Below are 24,948 nucleotides of genomic sequence, written 5' to 3'. Positions count from 1 at the left end.
CAAGTCGCTCTCTCATCTCTCCCCCCCCAGTCGCTCTACTCTCTCTCTTCCCCCCAGTCGCTCTCTCTCTCTTCCCCCCAGTCGCTCATCTCTCTCTTCCCCCCCATCGCTCTCTCTCTCTCTTCCCCCCCAGTCGCTCTCTCTCTCTCTTCCCCCCCAGTCGCTCTCTCTCTCTTCCCCCCCAGTCGCTCCTCTCTCTCTTCCCCCCAGTCGCTCTCTCTCTCTCTCTTCCCCCCAGTCGCTCTCTCTCTCTCTTCCCCCCCAGTCGCTCTCTCTCTCTCTTCCCCCCCAGTCGCTCTCTCTCTCTTCCCCCCCAGTCGCTCTCTCTCTCTCTTCCCCCCCAGTCGCTCTCTCTCTCTCTTCCGCCCCCCAGTCGCTCTCTCTCTCTCTTCCCCCCAGTCGCTCTCTCTCTCTCTTCCCCCCAGTCGCTCTCTCTCTCTCCCCCCCCAGTCGCTCTCTCTTCCCCGAGTCGCTCTTTTTTCCCCCCCAGTCGCTCTCTCTCTTCCCCCCCCAGTCGCGCTCTCTCTCCCCCCCAGTCGCGCTCTCTCTCTTCCCCCCCAGTCGCGCTCTCTCTTCCCCCCCAGTCGCGCTCTCTCTCCCCCCAGTCACGCTCTCTCTTCCCCCCCAGTCGTGCTCTCTCTTCCCCCCAGTCGCGCTCTCTCTTCCCCCCCGTCGCTCTCTCTCTTCCCCCCCAGTCGCTCTCTCTCTTCCCCCCCAGTCGCTCCTCTCTTCCCCCCAGTCGCTCTCTCTCTTCCCCCCCAGTCGCTCTCTCTCTTCCCCCCCAGTCGCTCTCTCTCTTCCCCCCCAGTCGCTCTCTCTCTTCCCCCCCCAGTCGCTCTCTCTCTTCCCCCCCGTCGCTCTCTCTCTTCCCCCCGTCGCTCTCTCTCTTCCCCCCAGTCGCTCTCTCTCTTCCCCCCCAGTCGCTCTCTCTCTTCCCCCCCAGTCGCTCTCGTCTCTTCCCCCCCAGTCGCTCTCTCTCTTCCCCCCCAGTCGCTCTCTCTCTTCCCCCAGTCGCTCTCTCTCTTCCCCCCAGTCGCTCTCTCTCTTCCCCCCCAGTCCACTCTCTCTCTCTTCCCCCCCAGTCGCTCTCTCTCTCTTCCCCCCCAGTCGCTCTCTCTCTTCCCCCCAGTCGCTCTCTCTCTTCCCCCCAGTCGCTCTCTCTCTTCCCCCCCAGTCGCTCTCTCTCTTCCCCCCCAGTCGCTCTCTCTCTTCCCCCCAGTTGCTCTCTCTCTTCCCCCCAGTCGCTCTCTCTCTTCCCCCCAGTCGCTCTCTCTCTTCCCCCCAGTCGCGCTCTTTCTTCCCCCCGTCGCGCTGTCTCTCCCCCCCCAGTCGCGCTCTCTCTCCCCCCCCAGTCGCGCTCTCTCTTCCCCCCGTCGCGCTCTCTCTTCCCCCCCGTCGCGCTCTCTCTTCTCCCCCAGTCGCGCTCTCTCTTCTCCCCCAGTCGCGCTCTCTCTTCCCCCCAGTCGCGCTCTCTCTTCCCCCCAGTCACGCTCTCTCTTCCCCCCAGTCGCGCTCTCTCTTCCCCCCAGTCGCGCTCTCTTCCCCCCAGTCGCTCTCTCTTCCACCGCAGTCGCTCTCTTCTCTCTCTTCCCCCCCAGTCGCTCTCTCTCTCTCTTTCCCCCCAGTCGCTCTCTCTCTCCCTTCCCCCCCCAAGTCGCTCTCTCTCTTCCCCCCCGTCGCTCTCTCTCTTCCCCCCCCCAGTCGCTCTCTCTCTTCCCCCCCCCCCAGTCGCTCTCTCTCTTCCCCCCACCCCCCAGTCGCTCTCTCTCTCTTCCAACAACAACATGCCCTCAAAAGACCCTCGGCACCGCCGGGCACTTCAGCTAGTTATATATAACTCCGCTCCACATCTGCCAAATTGGGGAAAATGTTACATTGTTCTATCTGTTTCATAAGTTTCAGTCTAATACATACTTTAAGTTCAATTGTCAATCAAAAGGATATTTTGGTATGCGCATGTTGAATGGGTTTCTTGTGTGTTCTTTTAAAGTAAACTAGTATAAAAATTCAGAGTGATTATCAGCACGAACATTTTTGTGGCCTTCTGCGCATGCGCACAGTATCCCGGAGCCACGCATGTGCAGTACCCAACAGTTGCAGGCTGTATCGTGGGCCACGCTTTCCTGAGCTCCGTAAGGAGAAGGTCACTGGATTTGTTGGGGTGGGGGTGGAAGAGAGAGGATCGAAACAGGAGAGAGAGAGGAAATCAGAGGGGGGAGAGAGAGGGAATCGGAGAGGGAAAGGGGAGGGGAGAGAGAGGATCGAAGGGAGAAGAGAGATGATTGGATCAGAAGGGATGGCAGAGGAGGATAGGAACTGGGGGTGAAAGGTCAGGAACTCGGTGGGGGAGGTAAAGAGAACAGAGATCACAGTGGGAATGGGGGAAGAACGTGATCCAAGTCTAAAGCGGGGGGGAAATGAGAGCGAAAACGTAATCCAGATGGTAAGACGGATCACCTTCTTCCAACCCCACCCCCTTTACACCTGCACCACGTTCTCCCTCTCCTCCCGCTAGACCTGCTTGATTTCTTGGAAAGCTCAGTGCGTGTGTGGCAAGTGACATTATTGGACTAGACGAAATCCGGAAGTCATGACACTGTCACTGTTCACTTCATAACCAATAAACCTGTTAAAAATCTGTGACCCACACACAATGCCCAATCTATGGCGGGGGGGGGTGGTGGTGGGAAAGAAGGTCAGAAACTTGGGCGACGGGGGAGGAGGTCAGAAACTTGTGGGGAGAAGGCCAGGAACTTGGGCAGGGGAGGAGTTCAGGAACATAGCGGGGAAGGTCAGGGTCAGGAATTTGTTGGGGAGGGAAAAGGTCAGAAACCTGGGGGTGGGAGGAAGGTTAGACATTTGTTGGGGGCAGGAACTTGTTTGGGGGTGGGAGAAGGTCTTAACCCGCAAAAGTGAACCCTGTCTGCTCTGTGTGAGCTCTGTTCTGTCTGGAGCCTGGCAGTCAGAGTGGCTCAAATTACACTTTGCAAAGTAATTGATTACTTAGGCAGGACGAATCTAATTACGCATTTCAGAGAAACTGCTGGGTGTGGCTTGTCCTCCAAGGGGACCAATCAGAAATCAGGTCTTGTCCTCCAAGGTGACCAATCAGAAATCTGGTGTTGGAAATAAACGCAACCATAAAAATTCTGTAAACCAGCTTTACTTCTTTCAGTGCCAGTGACAATCGATGAAAACAATTAGACCTTACAAAGCAGCCCTGCATACTACACTACACTTAGAAAATTATGTGCTGATCCTATTTTGGTTATCCATAATCTTCCTAGTTGGTACAGCAAAGCAGTTTTAAGCAGCTCCATTGTGTACATTTATTGTTCTCTCATCTATCCTTCTGATGTTTAATGCTTTGGAACTAAATTGCTTGTTTCCAATGGAGAACCATTCTTTGTAGTGCGGTGCTTTGAAAAAGCATATCAATTGTTAGTGCTGCCGTCCTTTTCCTGTTGTGTAGACTGAACTGAAGTAAATTCCTTCAATACTCCCACTGCCATTTTGCTGTAGGTTACCTATGTGGAGATTGAGGAAAAAAAATACTTACTCAATATAGCACATTTAATACAAAGAGAGGGTTGTTGAAAATTAATTTGTATAATTGTTTACCTACCATGCAGATTATTATTGCATAAGAAGCATACACTAAGTTAGTGATGACAGTCCTTGCAGGAAAGGAGATCACGCTCAGCAGATGGTCCTTCCCCATCTTTTCAAAAAAGAAAAAGAAAAGCATATAATAGTGGCAGAGTCAAAAGGGTTCAATTTGAAAGTGGCGGTGGGAAGGTCTTTAGTGAAGGTTTGTCATATGCATAGGATGCATTCCCTCAGCATCATGTTGTAGATTATTGCTGAAGCAGAGCATTCCAGCACAAGATCACACATTATGATATATTTTAAATGAGTTGGTGGATCTACAGTCCATTGTTGTAAATGTCTTCATTTCACCAGTATTAACTATAACAGGTGAACAGTTACAAATTTTAAAGTATTTTCATATTGAATGAACTTATTTTTTGCCTTTTGATTCTCACCGTTGCTCAAAGGCAAGATAGATGGAGGTTTTAATGTTGTTTCTAAGTCCCCCCACACCCCTCTTCCAAATGTTTATGGCCTTTGGAAACTCCCTAGTATGAGTACTTGCAATGATGCAAATAGCACTTACAGTCATCATTTGTCTAACTACACTATCAGTGGTCTGGGGATGTACAATTTATAATCCAGGCCAGTGTATAATTCATTATTTTCATTAAAATAAGCAACTTGAAAGTCCAGTCCATGGTCTGATATTATGTTTGCTAACACCAGGTTGTATCCCTAATCTAGATCCCCCCAGCGGAGCCTATTCCTGCCTTTTACACCTCATCTCACTGGGCATACCAGCTTCCAATACTACACCAGTTCCATTAAAGCCCAGGGACGCTGGAACTCCCAATGTAGGGGTTCCTGCCCCCAGCCCTGCCCCCTCTAACATGTTTGGAGTTATAAGGGGCTAGTGGAGGCTGCACCGCTTAAAAGGACAAGAGGGATTTTCCAGTTAACGTCGGGATTCATACACAAGAATAAAGCAAACCTACAACACATGTAATCAGTTTCTGGTTCTTGCACATCTGTCTCATACCATTATGATCCTAACTACTGGATAGTAATATCCTCAAGGGATGAGAGTGGGCATTTTGAGGCAAATTAGATACCTGCATTCAAAACATATCTGTAAAATGGTAGATACTTATCAGATAAATCCCAACAGTTTGGCTAAAGTGATTACTTCTCTAAGAAGTAGAATGGTAAGACTATCTGATCCATGGTACCAGAAGGTCAGTATCATAGAAAGGCACAGACAAAAGAATTACAAGCTTGTTAACATGAGAAAGGAACATCACCATTACAATAGGACCCTCTCTCACTTGAAACTGATTGGTATGGAGCATTTGGCCAAGCTCTTGGGTAGTGATGCAGCTCTTTGACTGGTACCAGTATCATGTGTCAGGATTATTTAACCATTTTTCACAGAAAACAGTTATATTTAAATGTTGCAGTTTTAAAGCAAAGTGTATTCACATTTTTTTTAATTAAGAAAAGCACTCAAACAAAAGGTGGTTAAAATGCTTATAGGCCAGGGCATTGAAGTTGTTTCCCTAATGACTAAAAACAATGGGCATGAATTTTTGCTGAGGTTCATTTACTTATCCAGTTGTAGCTTTGGAGGAAGAGCCACAGAAATCCCACAAAACAACATAAGCACAGTTTACACTTTTTAACATAAGAACATAAGAAGTAGGAGCAGGAGTAGGCCATACGGCCCCTTGGGCCTGCTCCGCCATTCAATAGGATCATGGCTGATCCGAATCTAGACTCACGTCCACTTCCCTGCCCTCTCCCCGTAACCCCTAATTCCCTTATCTGCTAGGAAACTGTCTATCTTCGTTTTAAATTTATTTTAATGTTGCAGCTTCCACAGCTCTCTGGGGTAGCAAATTCCATAGATTTACTACCCTCTGAGTGAAGAAGTTCCTCCTCATCTCAGTTTTGAAAGGGCAGCCCCTTATTCTAAGATTATGCCCCCTAGTTCTAGTCTCACCCATCAGTGGAAACATCCTCACCGCATCCACCCGATCAAGCCCCCTCACAATCTTATATGTTTCGATAAGATCACCTCTCATTCTTCTGAACTCCAATGAGTAGAGGCCCAACCTACTCAACCTTTCCTCATACATCAACCCCCTCATCTCCGGAATCAACCGAGTGAACCTTCTCTGAACCGCCTCGAGAGCAAGTATATCTTTTCTTAAATATGGAAACCGAAACTGCACGCAGTATTCCAGGTGTGGCCTCACCAATACCCTGTATAACTGCAGCAAGACTTCCCTGTTTTTATACCCCATCCCCCTTGCAATAAAAGCCAAGATTCCATTGGCCTTCCTGATCACCTGCTGCACCTGCATACTAACTTTTTGTGTTTCATGCACCAGGATCCCCAGATCCCTTTGTACTGTAGCACTTTGCAGTTACGGTGGATGAGCAGAAGAACCCCTGTGGAAATTTACCTCCATTGAGCAATTCATTAGCCTGTCTTGGTAATCAGTAAGCACCTCATAGCCATTGTATTGGGAAGACCCTAGTCTGCGGCACTGGGCAGAGGCTGCCTGTCTAGGCCATGCCCTCTGGTTGTGAACACAGGCAGATAAGATAGGGACAGAATTTTCTGTCTGAGAAATAAAATAGCTTAATGTTTCATTCTGGCCTCATCTCCCTGAAGGGTAAACCAGTCTGTGTACTGAAGGATTGGAGGAATACACATGAGGGCACGTATTAAAGACATGGGGTGTGAAACTGGTTTTCGCCAGTAGCGCAACACACGCTCGTAACAAATCGGCAACCATATTAAGTGGTGTCCAATTTTCTTTTTCACTGAAGTCAATGGAAAAGAAAATTGAGTGTTGTGTAAAACGGGCTGCCAATTTGCTATGAGCCCATGTTGCGCTATTGCCGAAGATCAATTTCACTCACATGATATCCAGTTTCTGTGTCATATTGGGCAGTATGGTTCAACTCTGGTATGTAAGGGATGTTCAATCCGCAGAGAGCAATTGATGCCACTAACCCTGAAAAGCTATTAACAACAACAACAACTTGCATTTATATAGCATCTTTACCATAGTAAAATGTCCCAAGGCGCTTCACAGGAGCGTTATCAAACAAAATTTGACATCGAGTCACGAACGGATATATTAAGACAGATGATCAAAAGCTTGCTCAAGGCAGACCTTGATTTGTAATAATTGGTGCAAACTTTCTGGGATACTGATTTATACTGGAGACAAAGGTGATTTCAGGCAGAGGGCTTGCTGGGTCAGTTCCAATCACTATGGATATAGGTGGACTGGTGCCAGGCGACAAGCCAAATGATTTTAGGGGTTTCACAGTTCACGTAAGCCTGGATAGTATAAGCTGACGGGAATGGAGGAGTTACAGCTGGGCATCCATGACGGAGGGCTCAGAGAAAGGCAGATCAAAAACTCACTCCTCACCTCATCGACTGAATTTAAAGTGGCACCATATCCTAGGAGACTGAGTATCACTGGATTGATGGCATTGGATACAACACCAATGCACAGCCAACATCAAAAATCCCTTACGTTTACAGCAGACTAGACAACGTGAGAGGCACCCTTTTCTCTGGTACTTAAAAAGAAAGACTCATAGATGACATCTCGATATGCCATGAAAAACATCTTAATTACCTTACACATTTTGAGGCAAAGATTTCAAGTGTAATTCAGTGCAAAATTGGAGCAACTAACTTTTTAAATCTGAAGATAGGACAGAAGTACTTACATTGGTTTTCCACCCTAAAATAGATTCCATGAATTCCCTCCCTCTTTTTGGCCCTTCCCACAATCCACCTGCTAACTCCCTAGTGACCTCATTTGAATAAATTATGAGGGCCAGCGGCACTGTGTTTCCTGCTTTTATACTTGCAAAGCACCCGGAGTGACTTAGACTGAGAATTATAAACCACAACTTTGCCAGGATCAGCTGAGACAAGCAGAAGTGAGGAAATCTGAGCCTGAAAATTGTGGAGAGTTTCACTAGTGATTTCTGCAGCTGGGAACAACTTATTGAAGCAATGTTTTTGCCATTGTGCAACACAGATGTAGACTTGCTTCTGAATGCTTCTGAAAAGGTCAGATTACCCCCCCACCCCCAAGTTGGGGCTTCCCGGGAGCAGTTATGCCATTCCCAATGAACATATCCTTATATGCTATCATCATGGAGGAGGAGGCGGAGCAGCACAGGATGGTTAGGCACCATTTAAGGAGGATGGAGTCCACCAGATATTAACCCCACCACCAACCCCATAAAATACAAGTCATAGTGAAGATTTGCATATATGATGAGTGCCCTTTACTAAAGAGGCAATAGAGGATCTCTGCTGATCTGCCTGTACTGTTCTTTCTGTGACTATGAAGATGACCACCACACTCAACTTTTATGGCACAGGCTCTTTTCAGGCAGCCATAGGTGGGATCTGTAATATCAGCCAAGCTGCAGTATGAGCATGATTTATCAGGCCATTGGAACACATTACGGAAGAGCTGAGGGATTCATCAGCTTTGGCATCACAAGGCAGCAGCGAAATAAGGCCATCCAGTTTGATGGGTTTATTGCCTTTGCCAAAGTCCAGGATGGAATCGACAGTGCCCATGATGTTTTGCGAGCTCCAACATTTTCAGTCAGGAGTGTGATGGAATACTTGTCTGGATGGGTGCAGTTACAACAAAACTCGAAGCTCGATACCATCCATGACAAAGCAGTCCGCTTGATCGACAGACCATCCACCACCTTAAATGTCCACTCCCTCCAGCACCGGCGTAAATACTGTGGCTACAAGAGCAGGCCAGAGGCTGGGAATTCTGCGGCGAGTGTCTCACCTCCTGACTCCCCAAAGCCTTTCCACCATCTACAAGACACAAGTCAGGAGTGTGATGGAATACTCTCCACTTGCCTGGATGAGTGCAGCTCCAACAACACTCAAAAAGCTCGACACCATTCAGGATAAAGCAGCCCGCTTGATTGGCACCCCATCCACCATCTTCAACATTCACTCCCTCCACCACCGGCGCACTGTGGCTGCAGTGTGTACCATCTACAAGATGCACTGCAGCAACTCGCCAAAGCTCCTTCAACAGCACCTTCCAAACCCGCGACCTCTACCACTTAGAAGGACAAGGGCAGCAGACGCATGGGAGCATCACCACCTACAAGTTCCCCTCCAAGCCACACACCATCCTGACTTGGACCTGTATCGCCGTTCCTTCTCTGTCGCTGGGCCAAAATCCTGGAACTCCCTTCCTAACAGCATTGTGGGTGTACCTACACCATATGGACTGCAGTGGTTCAAGAAGGCGGCTCACCACCATCTTCTCAAGGGCAATTAGGGATGGGCACTAAATGCAGGCCTAGCCAGCGACGCCCACATCCCATCAATGAATAATTTAAAAAAAACATGGCTGCAGTGTGTACTATCTACAGGATGTACTAGAGCAACTCGCCAAGGCTTCTTTGACAGCACCTTACAAACCCACAACCTCCGCCACCTGGAAGGACAAGGGTAGTAGGCGCATGTAAACACCAAGACCGCCAAGTTCCCCTCCAAGTCACACACCATCCTGATTGGACATGTAGGGCTGGATTTTAACTCAGGTGCGGGATGGTGTGTTATCCGCATTTTGTGTTATCTACCTGAATCTAAATGGATGTGGGAGATTGATGCAATTTTAACGTAATTGTCCAATTGATTTCCAACGTGTGGGAACCCTTGGCAAATGGGTTTTTCCTGACTGAAAGTCGCCTCTGATGATGTCATCATTGCTGCTGCATTTAAGGTCTACAGCAAGCCTTGCTGCTTCTGCAGACTGCCAAGCTTTCTCCGTTTGGTGTGAGAGACCTGCAGGAAAGATGACAAGCGGGAGGCCCAGATCAGCTCCTCGTTTTGACGAGGTGGCCCTGCAGGCATTGGTAGATGGGGCTACAGCCAACAGGGAGGTGCTCTTCCCTTCTACAGGGAGGAAGAGGCCTCCCAAGCAGACCAAGGCAGTGTGGATGCAGGTGGCTGAGGAGGTCAACTCCTTCGGAGTCACCCGCAGAACCTGGATACAGTGCTGCAAGAGATTTCATGACCTTCTCCGCACTGGAAAAGTGAGTATGATTTTCCCATCACCCTCAATCTGATCCCCATTGCCTTTCCTCACCAGCACTCAGCTTCAGCAATCTCTTCCTCCACATCCCACTTGACACTGACACCCATGCACTCTTACCCATTCTCTTTCTCTCTATGGTCACATTCACATAATTATTCGACTATGCAGCCCTCACACTCCCTATCACTGTGATGCTATGCAAACAACTGCCAACACACAGGGAGGGCCCTTGGTCTTGCCACCTCACTCCTTCTTTGTCTCCTTCTAAGTATCGATGCTATGGAATCTCTGCACTCCTCTCCTTCATTCTCACTCAACCTCCACTTGTCTCCCTCATTGCAGGAAAAGAGAGCTCACAATAAAAGAGAGCGAGTGAGGACAGGAGGAGGGACAGCCTCATTAGCCCACCTGACCTGCTGGGAGGAGGCAGTCCTGGAAATCGTGGGAGTAGAGGAGGATGCGCAAGTGGGAGACAGACAGACAGGTGCAACACAGCAAGCTGGTGACAGAAAAGTTTTCCTTCTCTCTCATTGGCATTGCATGAGTCGCTGATAATGATTTTGAAGCTCTAACAGATGGACTTATGAGCATCTGCAATATGCAATGTGCATGTAACCTTGGCATCACATCTCTGACTCTTTCCTTTACTCCCTCACAGGACCATTGCAAGCATCCATCCCCACTAGCCAGGAAGAACAGGCTGAGCAGCCAGACTCCTCAAAAGAAGCTGCAACCTCTGAGGGCGCAGCGTCACCAGAATTCAGCGCACCCAGCACCAGCGCAGACACTCACACCTCGGTGGGACCTTCGGGACACAGAGTAGTGTTGTCACCTGGTGTATCACAGCTGACAAGTGAGCATCAGCAGATTGTGGAGACAGGGACAACAGTGGAGAGTCCTAGTCGGAGGGCGCAGGACTCTACCAGCTTGGCTCAGCTGCATATCGACCCTCTGCCTCTGGGCCCATCCATAAGATCAGCGGTGCTGGAACTCCAGGAACAGATGCAGGAGTCTCTGGCAGGTTTTGTCTCCAGGGTTGCTGCAAGTGTGGAGCAAATGGAGGAGTCCATTGCAAACATGAGCAGAGCCTTTGTGGAGTCATTGGCGCATGAACGCATCATGACAAAAAGGATGGCAACCTCCCTCGAACGGATGGCAACAGTGGACGAGAGGATGACTTCGGCCATGGAGGAGATAAGTTGCCAGAGTGCTGAAAACATGGTGAGTGTTCATAATAGAGTAACATCTCTGGAGGAGCGATGGTCATCTATTGAACTGAGAAACCAGACCTTCATGGAAGTCCTTCTGAGTAGGACTGCCATTGCAGATATGGGTCCCTATGGCCCCCCTGATGTGCAACAAGGTGCTCTCCAGCCACTTGCAGGTGCTGAGGGGTCCTGACCCATGAGAGGGAAGTTGGTGGCAGACATCAAGGAAGTGGGGACTCCTCTCCAAGCGCTCACACTTCTATACCACTGTAGAGTTCTCGGTCAGAGCCCCACCGGAGTTCACACCCAAGTGAGATAGGCGTCGCAACCCCTGCACAGCCGCAGGAGCAGCAGACTGTTGATGAGCCCTCACAGGCTCGCAACCCCAGAGGACGCCCACCAAAGGTGTCAAGACAGGAGCAGCAGCAAAGTGAGCAAGGGGCCTCCACATCTGCTGGAGCCACAGGGGAGGCAACACGTAGGAGCACGCGTAAGAGAAAAATTCTGCACAAATAGTCACAAGGGTAGTCACTTGGGTGAAATGTGTTTATTGTAAAAATTACATCAGTTGGTTCTTGTACATAAAAATTCTGATGGCAACTGTTGCAGTTGTGGCGTGTGTCATTTCGCGAATGGGACTTTCACATTGAGGGCTTAGGATTACTTGCAACTGTCAGTATGCTGGTCAAATAGCTAGGAATCAGCAAGGTCTTGGCCATTGTCGATGCTCAGGAAAGAAGCTGCGAGGCAAAAGTGCTCGATCGGCTAGGCTAGCCAAATCTGGCCAAGATGAGTGTGTTCCTTGCATCTCAGGCAGCAATGTTCTTGCGTAATGCTGCTGCTGGTTGATGGGCCTCTGCAGGATGTGCGTTTTTGCACTCCTCCTCCTCCTCCTCATCTGAGGAGGGTATGTGATGAGCCACTTGGTCCTCAGGAATCTGCAAGCCACGATGCTGTGCCATGTTGTGAGGTGCACAGCAAACCACGACGATTCTGGAGACCCTGGCTGCTGAGTACTGCAGGGCTCCACTGGATCTATCCAGGCATCTGAAGCGCATCTTCAGCAAACCGATGGTTTGCTCGATTATGGCTCTGGTGGACATGTGGCTGGAGTTGTAGCTCTCCTCAGCTTCGTTGGATGGACTCCTCAACGGCATCATTAGCCATGTCCTCAGGATATAGCCCTTGTCTCCAAGTAGCCATCCGTTAAGTTGGTCTGACAGACTGAATAGCGGAGGCACACTAGACTGGCGCAGTTTGAAGGAGTCAAGGCAACTGCCAGGGTACTTGGCACAAACATGCAAAATTTCCTTCTTGTGGTCACACACCAGCTGAACGTTAAGGGAGTGGAAGCCCTTGCGGTTGACAAAAATACCTGGATTGTGATGGGGTGCCTTAAGGGCCACATGTGTGCAGTCAACAATGCCCTGCACCCTGGGAAAGCTTGCCAGATTAGCTAGTCCAACCACTCGCGCCATGACAGTTGCTCGATCCTTGGTGAAATGGATGTGATTGTGTGCGATGGCAAAGAGGGTATCGGTTACCTGCGTGATGCAAGTGTGTGCTGTTGAGTCTGTGTTTTCAAATGCAGTTATACTGAATAACAGGACACAGACTACAGAAGTAAGTAAACAGGTCTTTAGTGATTGAGGGTCAGGGCTGAACTGAGATACACTTTGCTCCGCAGGGTTTATATACCGGTGTAGTCACCACCGGTACTACAATGTACAGGAGCCATCAAAAAGTAGTCCATCACCTTGAGGTATCCTCTTAAGGTAGTACAGGTTACATACACTACAATTCCTCCCCTTTTAGCTTAACAGTGGACACCCCAAATTAAACATTACATGGATAACATACATACAATTTACACACAAGAACTGTTCAAAGATTCAGTCTCTGAGGAGGCCTCCTGCTCCGGGCCGGATAACGCCTTTCAGGGGTCTCTGGTTCTTGTTGCTGGGGTGACTCATCCACTTGATCTCCTATGGTTTTAACATCATCATATACATTCGAGTCTGAGGTAGATGCTACAGGCTCAATAAGTTCTTCAACTGGTGTCTCTGCCGTAGACATGGGGTCGACCCTTGTTCTCGATTCCACAAGTTGGTCAGCATGACGTCGCATTACGTTCTCTCCAACGTCTACCGTGTACATCAAGGGTCCTTGTCATGCACGAATTGTTCCAGGTTGCCATTTATCATCCCTATAGTCCCTGGCCAACACTGGTTGTCCTATTTCAAAACTACGAGTGGCCTTGTTATTTACATGCTGGAATTGCTTGTTTTCGACTTCCCGTCGCACATTGGGTTTTAACAAATCCAACCGGGACCGCAACCTTCTGTTATAGAACATTATGGCAGGGCTTTGATTTGTCACTGCATGCGTGGCGTTTCGATACGCCATCAGGAAATTGTCCACCTTGTGTTGTAGTGGAATATGGTCTTCACTCATGGCCTTTATCGCCTTTTTGAACATTTGTACAAATCTCTCGGCCAACCCATTTGTAGCCGGATGATATGGGGCAGATGTATAGTGTTTCACCCCATTCTTTTTCATGAATTTCTGGAATTCTTCTGACACGAACTGTCGTCCGTTGTCTGAACATATTTGCTCCGGCAACCCATTCCTTGCAAATATGGTTCTTAGAACTGCGATCATCTTCTCAGAGGTAGTGGTCGACATCGTAATCACTTCTGGCCATTTAGAATGTGCGTCTACTGCTATCAAAAACATGGAATCCATGAATGGACCTGCAAAGTCGATATGCACACGTTGCCATGGGGCTGAAGGCCATTCCCACGGATGCAGCGGTGCAATTGGAGGTGCATTTTGAACTTTTTGGCACCCTGAGCAGCTTTTAGTCAGATCCTCTATTTGTTTGTCGATACCTGGCCACCACACATAAGCCCTAGCAAGGCTTTTCATCTTGACTCCCCCCAGATGACCTTCGTGCAATTCTTTCAGAACTCTCTCCCTTAATTTAGGAGGAATAATCACCCTTGTTCCATACATCAATGTTCCTTGACATACGGACAGCTGTTCTCGTCTGGCTGAGAATGCTGGTAACAGTGGTTCGCCATGTGCTGGCCATCCCTTCACTGTCAAGTCGTAGACCCGAGACAGTGTCAGGTCATTTCGGGTCTCTCTCTCAATATCCGCATTGGTGACCGGTAAGCATTCGATAATGGTCGATTGAAATATCTCGACAGGGTCAACTGCCGGTGCCTCTTCCGCTGTAGGTACTGGCAGGCGCGACAGCCCATCAGCATTACCATGTTGCTTTGTACCTTTGAATTCAATATCATATTGATGTGCCCCTAGAAAAAGGGACCATCTCTGAAGCCTCTGCGCCGTCATTACCGGAACACCCTTCTTAGGGTTGAAAATGGAAACCAACGGCTGGTGATCTGTCAGCAGTGTAAACTTTTGGCCTTACAGGTAATGGTTAAATTTCTTAACTCCCCACACGAGGCTGAGAGCCTCCCTATCTATCTGAGCATAGTTGCGCTCAGTGGCGGTCAATGATCTGGATGTGAAAGCGACTGGCCTTTCCGAGCCATCTGGAAACTTATGTGAGAGCACTGCCCTGATACCATATGGAGAAGCATCACAAGCTAAGCGAATAGGCAGCGTTGGGTTAAAGTGAGCCAACACTTCCTTAGAGGTGATCAGTGCCTTGCTCTTTTGAAAAGCCCGCTTACAATCATCGCTCCACTTCCATGGTATTCCCATTTGCAAAAGAGTGTTTAGCGGGTGTAACACCGTGGATAAATTTGGAAGAAACTTGTGGTAATAGTTAACCAACCCGAGGAACGACATCAACTGGGATACATTTTCCGGTGCAGGAGCTTTGACAACAGCTTCAATCTTGTCAGGTGACTTATGGAGCCCCTCCCGGTCAATGACGTGGCCGCAGTACGAGATTCGCTTTTGAAAGAACTCGCATTTCTGGCGATTAACTCTGAGCCCATATTCTTTCAATCTGATGAGCACCTGCTCCAAATTCGCGAGGTGATCCTTATCGTTATCTCCTGTAATCAGGATGTCATCCAGGTAGCATTGTGTGCCTGGGATTCCCTGCAATACCTGCTCCATGGCCCTTTGCCACTCCAAAAACCAGTCTATTATACCGATATAAGCCCTTATGCGTGTTGATCATGAGATACTGACGTGATGCTTCATCAACTTCCATCTGTAGGTACGCCTGCGCCAGGTCTATCTTAGTGAAGTGTTTCCCGCCAGACAGCGAAGCGAAGATATCTTCAATCCGCGGAAGCGGATATTGCACCATGTGAAGAACTGGATTAACAGTGATCTTGAAGTCGCCACAGATGCGAACCTTCCCAGGTTCCCCCGGCTTGTTGCTCAACGAACGCTTCATGACAGGAACAATGGGTGTAGCCCATTCGCTCCAGTCCACCTTGGACAGTACCCCTGAACGTTCTAGCCCTTCCAGCTCAGCTTCCACAGCAGGTCGTATCACATAAGGCACCGGTCTGGCTTTGAAAAATTTTGGCTTTGCATGTTCTTCAACCTTGATGGTTGCTGTAATTCCTTTCAGTGTTCCAAGTCCCTGTTGGAACACCTCCTTAGCATCGTCTAAGATTTTGGACAGTCGTTTAGGTTTGACGTCGTCCTCCTTACAGGCATCTACAGTCAGTGCTTGTATGGAATGCCAGTCCACATTTATTCTCCGGATCCATTCCCGTCCCAGTAGTGGCGGACCTCCATCAGGTAACACATACAAGTCCATTTTCTGACTTTCTTTACCATTGTAGACCACATTTACTTTTATCTTTCCTTTGGGGTATACTATTTGCCCCGTGTATGTTTTCAATACAATCTCCGTATCCCTCAGGGGAATGTGCGAGAATAACCTTTTGTAATCTTGCTTATTCATGACCGTTAATGCCGACCCAGTGTCCAATTCTATCTTCACTTGGACTCCTGCTATCCGAAGCATGACCCAGATAGTTTGGTGGTCTGCTGTGTTACCCACATTATGTATTTTCAGACAACCCAGTTGCTTACTGCTGGAGTCTGAATCCGTCTTCTGTTCATCCGAACTGTTCTCTGTCACCTTGTGTACTTTTTTGTACTTCTCCTGCGGTGACTTTTTGCTGCTGGTCTCTTTTCCTGACCGGCATACTCTCGCTATGTGACCAAGTTTGCCACATTGCCTGCATTCTTTATCTTTGAACCAGTACTGGTTCTGGTCATGCGTTGTCCTTCCACAACGATAGCACTTTACTGTACCCAATGCCATTTCATTGGTGCTGAATTCCAATGGCCTTTGCTGTATCTCTGCAGCGCCCCGTGCTGCTGCCTCGTGGGATGCTACAATGCTGAAAGCTTTGTCCAGCGTAAGGTCCTTTTCCTCTAGCAGTCGCTTCTGGGTTCCTTCTCTTAGGAGCCCACACACAAACTTATCTCTCAGTGCGTCTGCTAGTCCTGTTCCGAACTGGCAGTACTTTGATAACTTGCGCAGTTCTGTTAGGAATTCAGCGTTGCTTTCTTCTTTAAGTTGAATTCTTTTGTAGAATTTAAATCGTTCCGCTATCAGCAGCGGCGTGGGGTTTAAATGCTCCTGCAGGATAGTAACAATATCCACGAAACTCTTCCCTACCGGTTTGTCTGGTGTTACAAGGTTCCTTAATAACCTGTACGTCTTCGCACCCATCGAGTTTAATAGGGTTAGTGCTTTCTTATCATCCGGTACCTCATTCGTTGTACAGTAAACTTCGATGCGTTCCACATAAGTGGCCCAATCTTCCACATCGTTATCAAAAGCAGTGATGTTACCCGTTTTTGGCATCCTTGCTGAGTTTCTCCTTTCCCTTCGGATATTATTTTTTTAAATTGAAGATGGCGGCTTTTCCCGCGCTTGGCGGCTTTTCCCGCGCTTGTCTTCTTCCCCCGCCGACTCAAAATGGCGATTCCCGCGCTGTTGCCGTCCACGCCTCCCAGCGGCCCTTTATTTTCCCCTGCGCCGCTGCTCTTGTTCCCCGCCGCTCCCGCGGTCCTTGTGGCCATAAACGCTTTTCTGGCTGCTGCGCGTCTCTGCCCCGATTGCAGTCCGGCCCCTGACACCGGCTGCGGTCGTGTTCTCCGCCCTTTCGTCGTTTTCCCTCCCCTTCTCCCACTGACAACTCGGCCGACTTCCCCCCCGTGCCGCTCGATCGGGCTTACCCGCCGCTGTCGTCGAAGGGATGCTCACTGATGTTTGACTTCGTGGCCAGAAACCAACCCGGGTTCCCGATGGCCTCCCGTGCGATGCAGTGCTCAGCAGGATGTTGAGGGCGGATGCCCTTGTTCGACGCCCGTTTCTGAGGACGAAGCTTCCTTTGATGCAAAACTGCCGCTAGGTAAGATCAGACTCGTCGCCACTGTTGAGTCTGTGTTTTCAAATGCAGTTATACTGAATAACAGGACACAGACTACAGAAGTAAGTAAACAGGTCTTTAGTGATTGAGGGTCAGGGCTGAACTGAGATACACTTTGCTCCGCAGGGTTTATATACCGGTGTGGTCACCACCGGTACTACAATATACAGGAGCCATCAAAAAGTAGTCCATCATCTTAAGGTATCCTCTTAAGGTAGTACAGGTTACATACACTACATGTGCAGCCACCTGGGAGATGCTGCTGATGTCTGCTGCTGATCCCTGGAATGAGCCTGAGGCAAAACAGTTGAGTGCGGTGGTGACTTTGACGGCCACTGGTAAGGCTTATCCACCTGGTCCTCTGGGCTGCAGGTATTGTTGCAGCATTGCGCAGATGTCACTCACTACCTCTTGCGAAAGTCGGAGCCGCCTTTGGCACTGTTGCTCAGACATATTGAGATAGCTGATCCTGTGTCTGTAGACCCTGTTTGGGGGGTATCTCCTGCGCCGACGGGCTTCCAAGTGCTGGCCCCTTCTGGCCTGTGCAGCTTCAGGTGGGTGAGCAGCAGCCTAGCGCTCCTGTTGCTGTTGCTGCTGTTGGTGCTGCTGTTGTTCCTGGTTCTGCTGGTGCCGCGGCTGGTGCTCGAGTTCATCTAATGCCCAGAAGGGAAGGAAATAAATGGCTCCCATGCTTCTGGTATATGCTTCAGTTGAGGAAGCGCTCAGTGAAGGTGGCGAGAGGGATTTCCCAGGAGGTCACACTGGAGATGGGTGTCAGGCTCCAAACTTCCACAGCTGTGGTTATGCCTTCTAAAAGTTCCCCCAGACCTGAGACAACAAAGTCCTGCCACTTGCAAATGATGGCTAATCAAATCTCCTCTTTAATGGTTGACCTGCAGCTGATAGTCAGCAATCCAGTAGTGCTCCCGCCAGGTTTCACCATCGTGTTTCCCACCAGGCGTATTTCACGTGGGAAAAGGGTTAAATTCGCAAGGGCCTTTCAAAATAGGATTATAGAGGCTATTTAGTGCTTGTTAAGGACCTTAATGACCGATCCCGCCTGTTGGAGGTGGGACGGAGTCGGGACTATTAGACACGACTGAGTTAAAGTTGCTTGGAGTCGGGAACCAGGCGGTGGGGGGGGGGGGCGGTCCTGCCCGCCAGTTTTCGCGATTTTAACCCCCCACACGTCTCCAATCATGCCTTCATGGCCCATTGAAAATCCAGCCCGCATTGTCATTCCTTCATCATCGCTGGGTCAAAATCTTGGAACTCCATACTGAACAGCACTATGTAAGTACCCCCACATGGACTGCTGCGGCTCAAGAAGGTGGCTCACCACCACCTTCTCAAGGACAAAGAGTGCTGGGCAATAAATGCTGGCCTTGCCCAAGGATGAATTAAAAAAATTGGGTTTCCACTCCCTCAATGTACCGATTCTGTGTGACAACATGCAAAGGATCCTACATATCAATATAAGATATACTGGAAGTTGTCATGTTGCATTCATAGGTTGTCCTATGAGGAGAGATTGAGTAGATTGGGCCTATACTCTCTGGAGTTTCAAAGAATGAGAGGTGATCTCATTGGAACATATAAGATTCTGAGGGAGATTGACAGGATAGATTCTGAGAGATTGTTTCCCCTGGCTGGAGAGTCTAGAACTAGGGGACATAGTCTTAGATAAAGGGTCGGCCTTTTAAGACTGAGATGAGGAGGAATTTCTTCCCTCAGAGGGTTTTGAATCTTTGGAATTCTCTGCCCCAAAGAGCTGTGGATGCTCCGTTGTTGAGTACATTCAAAGCTGAGATAGATAGATTTTTGGACTCTAGGGGAATCAAGGGATATGGGGATAAGGCAGGATCTTATTGAATGGCTCAAGGAGCTGTATGGCCTACTCCTGTTCCTAATTCTTATGCATCTGTTGAAATTCGGCCCTCCCTGAGCTCTTCAGGGAAGAAAATCAGATCAATGGCGGCTTCTGGTTAACAAAGCTTGTTCCTTGTTTCCATTGATAACGACCCCACAAAGAGTGGCCTGACAGTAGCAGAGGAACACAACTGTGTGGCATATGTCCCCACGATTGATCATTGAGTGGACAATTGGGGTCTTAAAGACATGGTTTTGTTGCCAAAACAGTATGCTTCAGATCATGTGTCATACATAGTTATAGCTTACTATGCCATAGTCAAACTTGCCATACGGAAAGGCTTAGCTTTGACATTGCTGGTGAGTGTATTGATTTCTTTGTGGGTTCAATGACGAGACATTTATGAAAGAGAATGGCCTAGAAATTCAGTTGCGTTCGCCAGCCGTTAGCGCCATAAGAGGGGTAGATTTCGAGCGCTAGGCACTTAGCGCCCGGGCGCAGACCGATCTGTGCCTACGCCCAACTTCAGTTGACATTTAGCGCCGGCGCAAAGTGTTTGCGCGCGCTCAGCTGCGCGCGCAGCTTATGACGTCATTTCGGCGTGCAACGCCGTTTGTGCGCCCCAAACCGGAACTTCAGTGGCGCCCGCCCAATGTGGGCGTGGCGCTGTTAAGAACTGTGAAGTGGAACGCATCAGAGGCCCTGCGGGCCTCGGGGAGCGCTAATTAAAGGGCACTTAGACTGAACTATAAAGGGCAGCCATTTTGCTGCAATGACTTTAGTGCTACGGATTTCTGGACAGAGACCAAGGAAGAGACCTTACTGAATTGGGCCAACATAGGAGAGGTATTTTTGGCTTCTGGCCAGAGCTTGCAAATTTGTCTCATTGTGATTTCACTGTTTGCAAGTATATTATGGGGGCTGCATGGGGTTCCAACCCTCAGTTCCAGCATTATGTGCGAAGGGCTCGCAGACGCTGTGTGAGAGGGGCAGCCATGCCTAGACACAGAGGGGCCATCAGGCGTCGGCAACGTAGGCCTTACCCACTCAGGGAATACCGCCAGCAGGTGTCCTATCTCACCATGACTGCCGCGCATTGTGTTAAGAGGCTGCGCTTCAGAAGGGAGGTGGTTGCAGAGATCTGCCAGCTGCTTCACAGAGATCTGCGTCCACAGCTGATGTGCAGGACGTCTCTGTCGGTGGAAGTGAAGGTCACGGTGGCTCTGAACTTTTATGCAAGTGGCTCCTTCCAAGCCGCTGCTGGGGACATAGCGAACATCTCCCAGTTCGCCGTGCATCGCTGCATCCGGCAGGTCACCGATGCCCTTTTCGCAAGGAGACACCAATTCATCTCCTTCCCCATGACCCTAGAGAGGCAGGAGCAGCGTGCAGTCGGATTTGCGAGGATCGCCGACTTCCCCATGGTGCAGGGCGCCATTGACTGCACGCATGTGGCTATGCGGGCGCCTATCGACAATGCCGAGGATTACCGCAACCGGAAGGGCTACCATTCCCTCAATGTACAGCTGGTGTGTGACCACAGGCAGCGCATCCTAGCTGTCAATGCCCGCTTTCCAGGAAGCAGCCACGATGCATTTATCCTGCGCCAGACTACTGTGGCTGACATGTTCCAGGCACAGCCTCCCCCAAGAGGATGGCTTATCGGGGACAAAGGCTATCCTTTGTGTACATGGCTCATGACCCCGCTCCGCGCGCCCAGGACCCCTGCTGAGGAGGCATACAACGAAAGCCATCAAGCCACAAGGAACATCATAGAGCAAACGATTGGCATCCTCAAGCAACAGTTCCGCTGCCTGGATCGTTCCGGCAGATCTCTACAGTATTCGCCGGATAGAGTCTCCCAGTTCGTCGTCGTTTGCTGCATGCTGCACAACCTGGCTATCCGCAGGACTCAGGCACTGCCACCTCACGTTGGACCACCACCTCAGGAGGACGAGCAGGAGGACCATGAGGAGGAGGAGGAGGAGGAGTACCAGCCCAGGAGGGAGCCACAAGGTCCAAGGGCCGTCCGTCGGCGGCTTATTGAACGACACTTCTAGGCCCCCTGTCAGGGAATGGCTTGTGGCAATGAACGCACATGAATGCAGCCGCTCCGCAAGCCCTCAGCCGGTTAACGCAACAACCACTTGAAACATCACACATGGACAAGCTGAATAAATGAAAAGCTTTATTTAACAAACTCAGGGCCCTTCCCACATGAAACCCAAAAACAGACAAGACCCCCAAAAAACAGTCAAAAACATATCTCACTCCCACAACCTGGGGAGGAATAACAAAACTTGTCCATCCAAATGGCCTTCATCCTCGGCCTTACCAAGACAAACCCCCCCATACAGAACACAAACACTCCCATATAAAAAAACATTTGGCAACACACTCTACTTTGTGTGCCGAGAGGGCGAGTCCTTGTCCAGGCTTTTCCGGCCCCTGGCCGACCTGCTGCTCCGCCTCAACCTGGGCCCTGTGGGTGTTGCAAGGCTGGGGGAAGGCTCCTGAGGGGCACATTGCGTGACGGCAGATGCCCTTGGGGGTCGGCCTAGACGAGCTCCGGCCCTGGAGGGGCCGGCTGCTGACTGCTGTAGCTGTGGCTGGGCAGCATCAGTCTCTCCAGCAGCTCGTTGCAGCTTTGCTGGGGGAGTGGCAGTGGCGGCTGCAGCAATGGGGGCAAGCTGGCTGATGCCAGGCGCTCGCTGGTCGCCAGAGACACTGGCAGTCGGCCGGGCTGGCACTGCAGCAAGCGCAGCAATCTGGTGAAGCCCAGACCGCTGTGCTGCAGCAGCGCGGCGGGTGCCCTGGCGATGCGTGCGTGACACAGTGAGTGTGGCAGCAGTGAGTGCCTGTACTGCCCTGGTCTGTGCCCGCATCAGACCAGCCAGTGACTGCACGGCACCACTCATCAACTCTGCACTCGCTGCCTGTGCTGCCCTGAAATCGGCCCGACTCGCGTCCTGTGATGCCCTGAATTCTTCGTGGCCCCTGGCCTGTGCTGCCCCGAATTGTTCGTGACCCCTGGCCTGTGCTGCCACGAGTTCTTCTAAACCCCTGGCCTGTGAGGCCCCGAAATCGGCCACACTATGAGCCAGGGACTCAATGGCCTCAGGCAACCGTCCCACAACCCCCATGAACTCGGTGTGCCGATGATCCGAGTCCGCGGACATTTGATCAAGGAGGCGCACCTCCTGGGCGAAGACCGTCTCCGGACTGGAGGCCGGACTCTCCCTCTGGGGAGAAGGCCGCCGAGCTGCCCGACCCTTCCTGCGTGGCTGGACGCCACTGGGCCCAGCAACTGCACTCCCCTGCAACACTTCCCCCCTCTGGGGAGAAGGCCGCCGAGCTGGCCGACCCTTCCCGCGTGGCTGGACGCCACTGGGCAAAGGAGCTACACCACCCTGCAACACTTCCCCCTGGCTCTCCTCCAGGCAAGACGTGTCCCCTCCATTGCCATCCCCTGGCGCGGATGAGGGTTCCCCTGATGTGCCGCCTTCCTCTTGCTCCTCGTCGTCCTCCTCTTCCGAGGGACTGACACTCGCAGCCTCAGGGACCTCCTCCTCACCAGCTGAAAGCAGGAAGGCACAAGAGTAGCTTTAGAGTGAGGACAGGGCGTCAGCGAGGGAGGCATGAGTGGTGGCATTATGCGCATTGGTCGGACAGTGGCAAAGGATGTAGATCTGAAGCGCAAGGGGAACGAGAGAGGTCCAAACGCTCATGTCCTTACCATTGGGGCCCAGCACAGGGTCGGCATCTCCAATTGCAACGGGGCCAATCACCCGGGCACCCATGAGTCGACCCACGCGCTCCTCCAGGTCACTGAGCTCCTGGAACTGGGCACGGCCTCCCCCGGTGACAGTCCGGCTCTTCAGATTCTGGGCCAGCTTGGCCTGCAAGAGAAAGGACGGCCTCTAAGTACAGTGTGGTGCCCTGTTGTTGTGTGCACTGCCTCCCATGGTGGAATAGCTTGGCCAGTGTGGTGCCCTGTTGTTGTGTGCACTGCCTCCCATGGTCGAATAGCTTGGCCAGTGTGTAAAGTTCAGAAAGTGCTATTGATGTTCATGCCAGTGCCATAGCTGCTGGAGGAGGGCTGGCCATTAGGCCTTTGAGGTCCCTTTGCCCATAATGTGAGGTGCACATGCAAGGATGAGGAGGACAATGGAAAGGGTACTCACCCTGACCAACCGAGTGAGGTCGTTAAACTTTTTCCGGCATTGGTCACCAGTCCTGGGGACATCGCTGTTGGCTGTGACCCTCTGGGCGATTTCCCTCCAGGCTCTCCTGTACAGCCTCTTGGGAGCCTTCTTGCCACTGTCCGGGCACAAGATATCTCTTCTCTTCTCCAAACCCCTAAGCAGCACCTTCAAATCATGGGCAGAGAAGCGCTGCGCTCGCTCACGGGCCCTCTGCATCGTTGCTGGCGCTATTTCTCTCCAGCAGCAGTGTTTAGGCCTAGCTGGAGGGCTGCAGTATCCAGGGCGTGGCAGCAGACCAAGTCGACCCTTCCCCCTTTAAGAGCTGGCCGGCGCCAGGGTGTCTGCTGTCAATCAAAACATGACCGCACCTGCGCTGCGCCCGGCCTCGGCGGTATCAGTCTGCACCGCCGGCTTAGCGCCTAAAGATAGGGGTGCAATGCCAGTTTTAGCGCTCGAGCAAACTCCTTGGCCAAAGCTACTGAATATCGGCGAAGTGGCCTCCACTTTCCGGCGGGCGCAAACTTTAGCGCCCGCCCGACTTTACCGCCCCAAAAGTGGCTATACTGAATTTCTAGGCCAATGACTTTTAATCTAAAGCTTGTTCAACTCTTTATAACAGCATTTACAGGAGACATGATGCTAGTGATGCATCTAGAACGAAACTGAAACTAAACTAAACTGCCTTGCTTGTCTCGGTCACATGACCTCTGCTGGTCAGGCACAAGCAATCAATACATGCAAACATGCTGTTAAGGCATCATAATCGAACAGGCAAATACCATCTCTATTTGCTGATATCATTACATCTCCTTTTCTTAAAACAAAGGGTGGAAGCTGGAGAAGTGAAGCATCGTGAGGTTGTCCGTGGGCTTGCGGTAGAGTGAAGTGCTGAGGTGTCCGTCTTTGATGGAGATTCGTGTGTCCAGGAATGAGACTGATTCTGAGGAGTAGTCCATGGCGAGTTTGATGGTGGGATGGAACTTGTTGATGTTATCGTGTAGTCTTTTCAGTGATGTTTTTTGTCTTTTTTTGTTTTTCATACAGACCCCAGCATCTGCAATATTTGACCCCTTGTGACCCCACCTCATTGTTCTTTGATGTAATGTTTCCCTGACTGACCTGTTTGGACACCATTCACACCTTTGACTGCTGTGATTATCTCTCTGCCGAGGTGCGATAAATGGCAGTTGGAAAGGTTACCTGTAAACATCTGACATGATTCTCTGACTATATAAGCTGTGTCTTTATGCATTTCTCCACTTCACCTGAAGAAGGAGCAGCGCTCCGAAAGCTTGTGATTTCAAATAAAGCTGTTGGACTATAACCTGGTGTTGTGTGATTTCTTACATTTGTCCACCCCAGTCCAACTCCGGCATCTCCACACCACAATAAAGTAGTGCTGAATAAATTACTCATTCCTGTATGACTCTAAACTCCATGACAACCAAAGCAAGTGTACATTCAATTTTACAATAAAATCCACAGTGAACACAAGTTAACCTATTCTTTCGTAACACCGTGATTTCCCTGGGTATTCCAGTACTTCTCCTAGGTGCAACCTAA

At 50.3% G+C, this 24,948-nt stretch overlaps 1 protein-coding gene across 4 annotated transcripts in view; it reads right to left on the bottom strand.

Annotated features, from left to right (window-relative positions):
- Positions 1–3,147: 3,147 nt before the first annotated feature.
- LOC147124516 (carnitine O-palmitoyltransferase 2, mitochondrial-like) overlaps positions 3,148–24,948 on the bottom strand; it is a 253,228-nt gene continuing 231,427 nt past the window's right edge. For all 4 annotated transcript variants that reach the window (XR_015078462.1, XR_015078464.1, XR_015078463.1 and 1 more), the window contains 2 exons: positions 3,626–3,721; positions 3,148–3,527 (listed from right to left, as the gene is read on the bottom strand). Coding sequence is in view for 1 of the 4 variants with exons in the window: in XM_085988559.1 (XP_085844685.1) it covers positions 3,435–3,527; positions 3,626–3,721 (189 nt within the window). In the remaining 3 variants the exon portion in view is untranslated. The remainder of the gene's footprint in view (positions 3,528–3,625; positions 3,722–24,948) is intronic.

This window comes from Somniosus microcephalus, chromosome 1 (assembly GCF_052327205.1).
Source record: "Somniosus microcephalus isolate GS21.2 chromosome 1, FLI_Smic_1.0, whole genome shotgun sequence".
In the NCBI taxonomy this organism is placed as follows: Eukaryota; Metazoa; Chordata; class Chondrichthyes; order Squaliformes; family Somniosidae; genus Somniosus; species Somniosus microcephalus.
The sequence above is the reverse complement of the archived record's forward strand: the minus strand, read 5'-3'. Positions and strand labels throughout refer to the sequence as shown.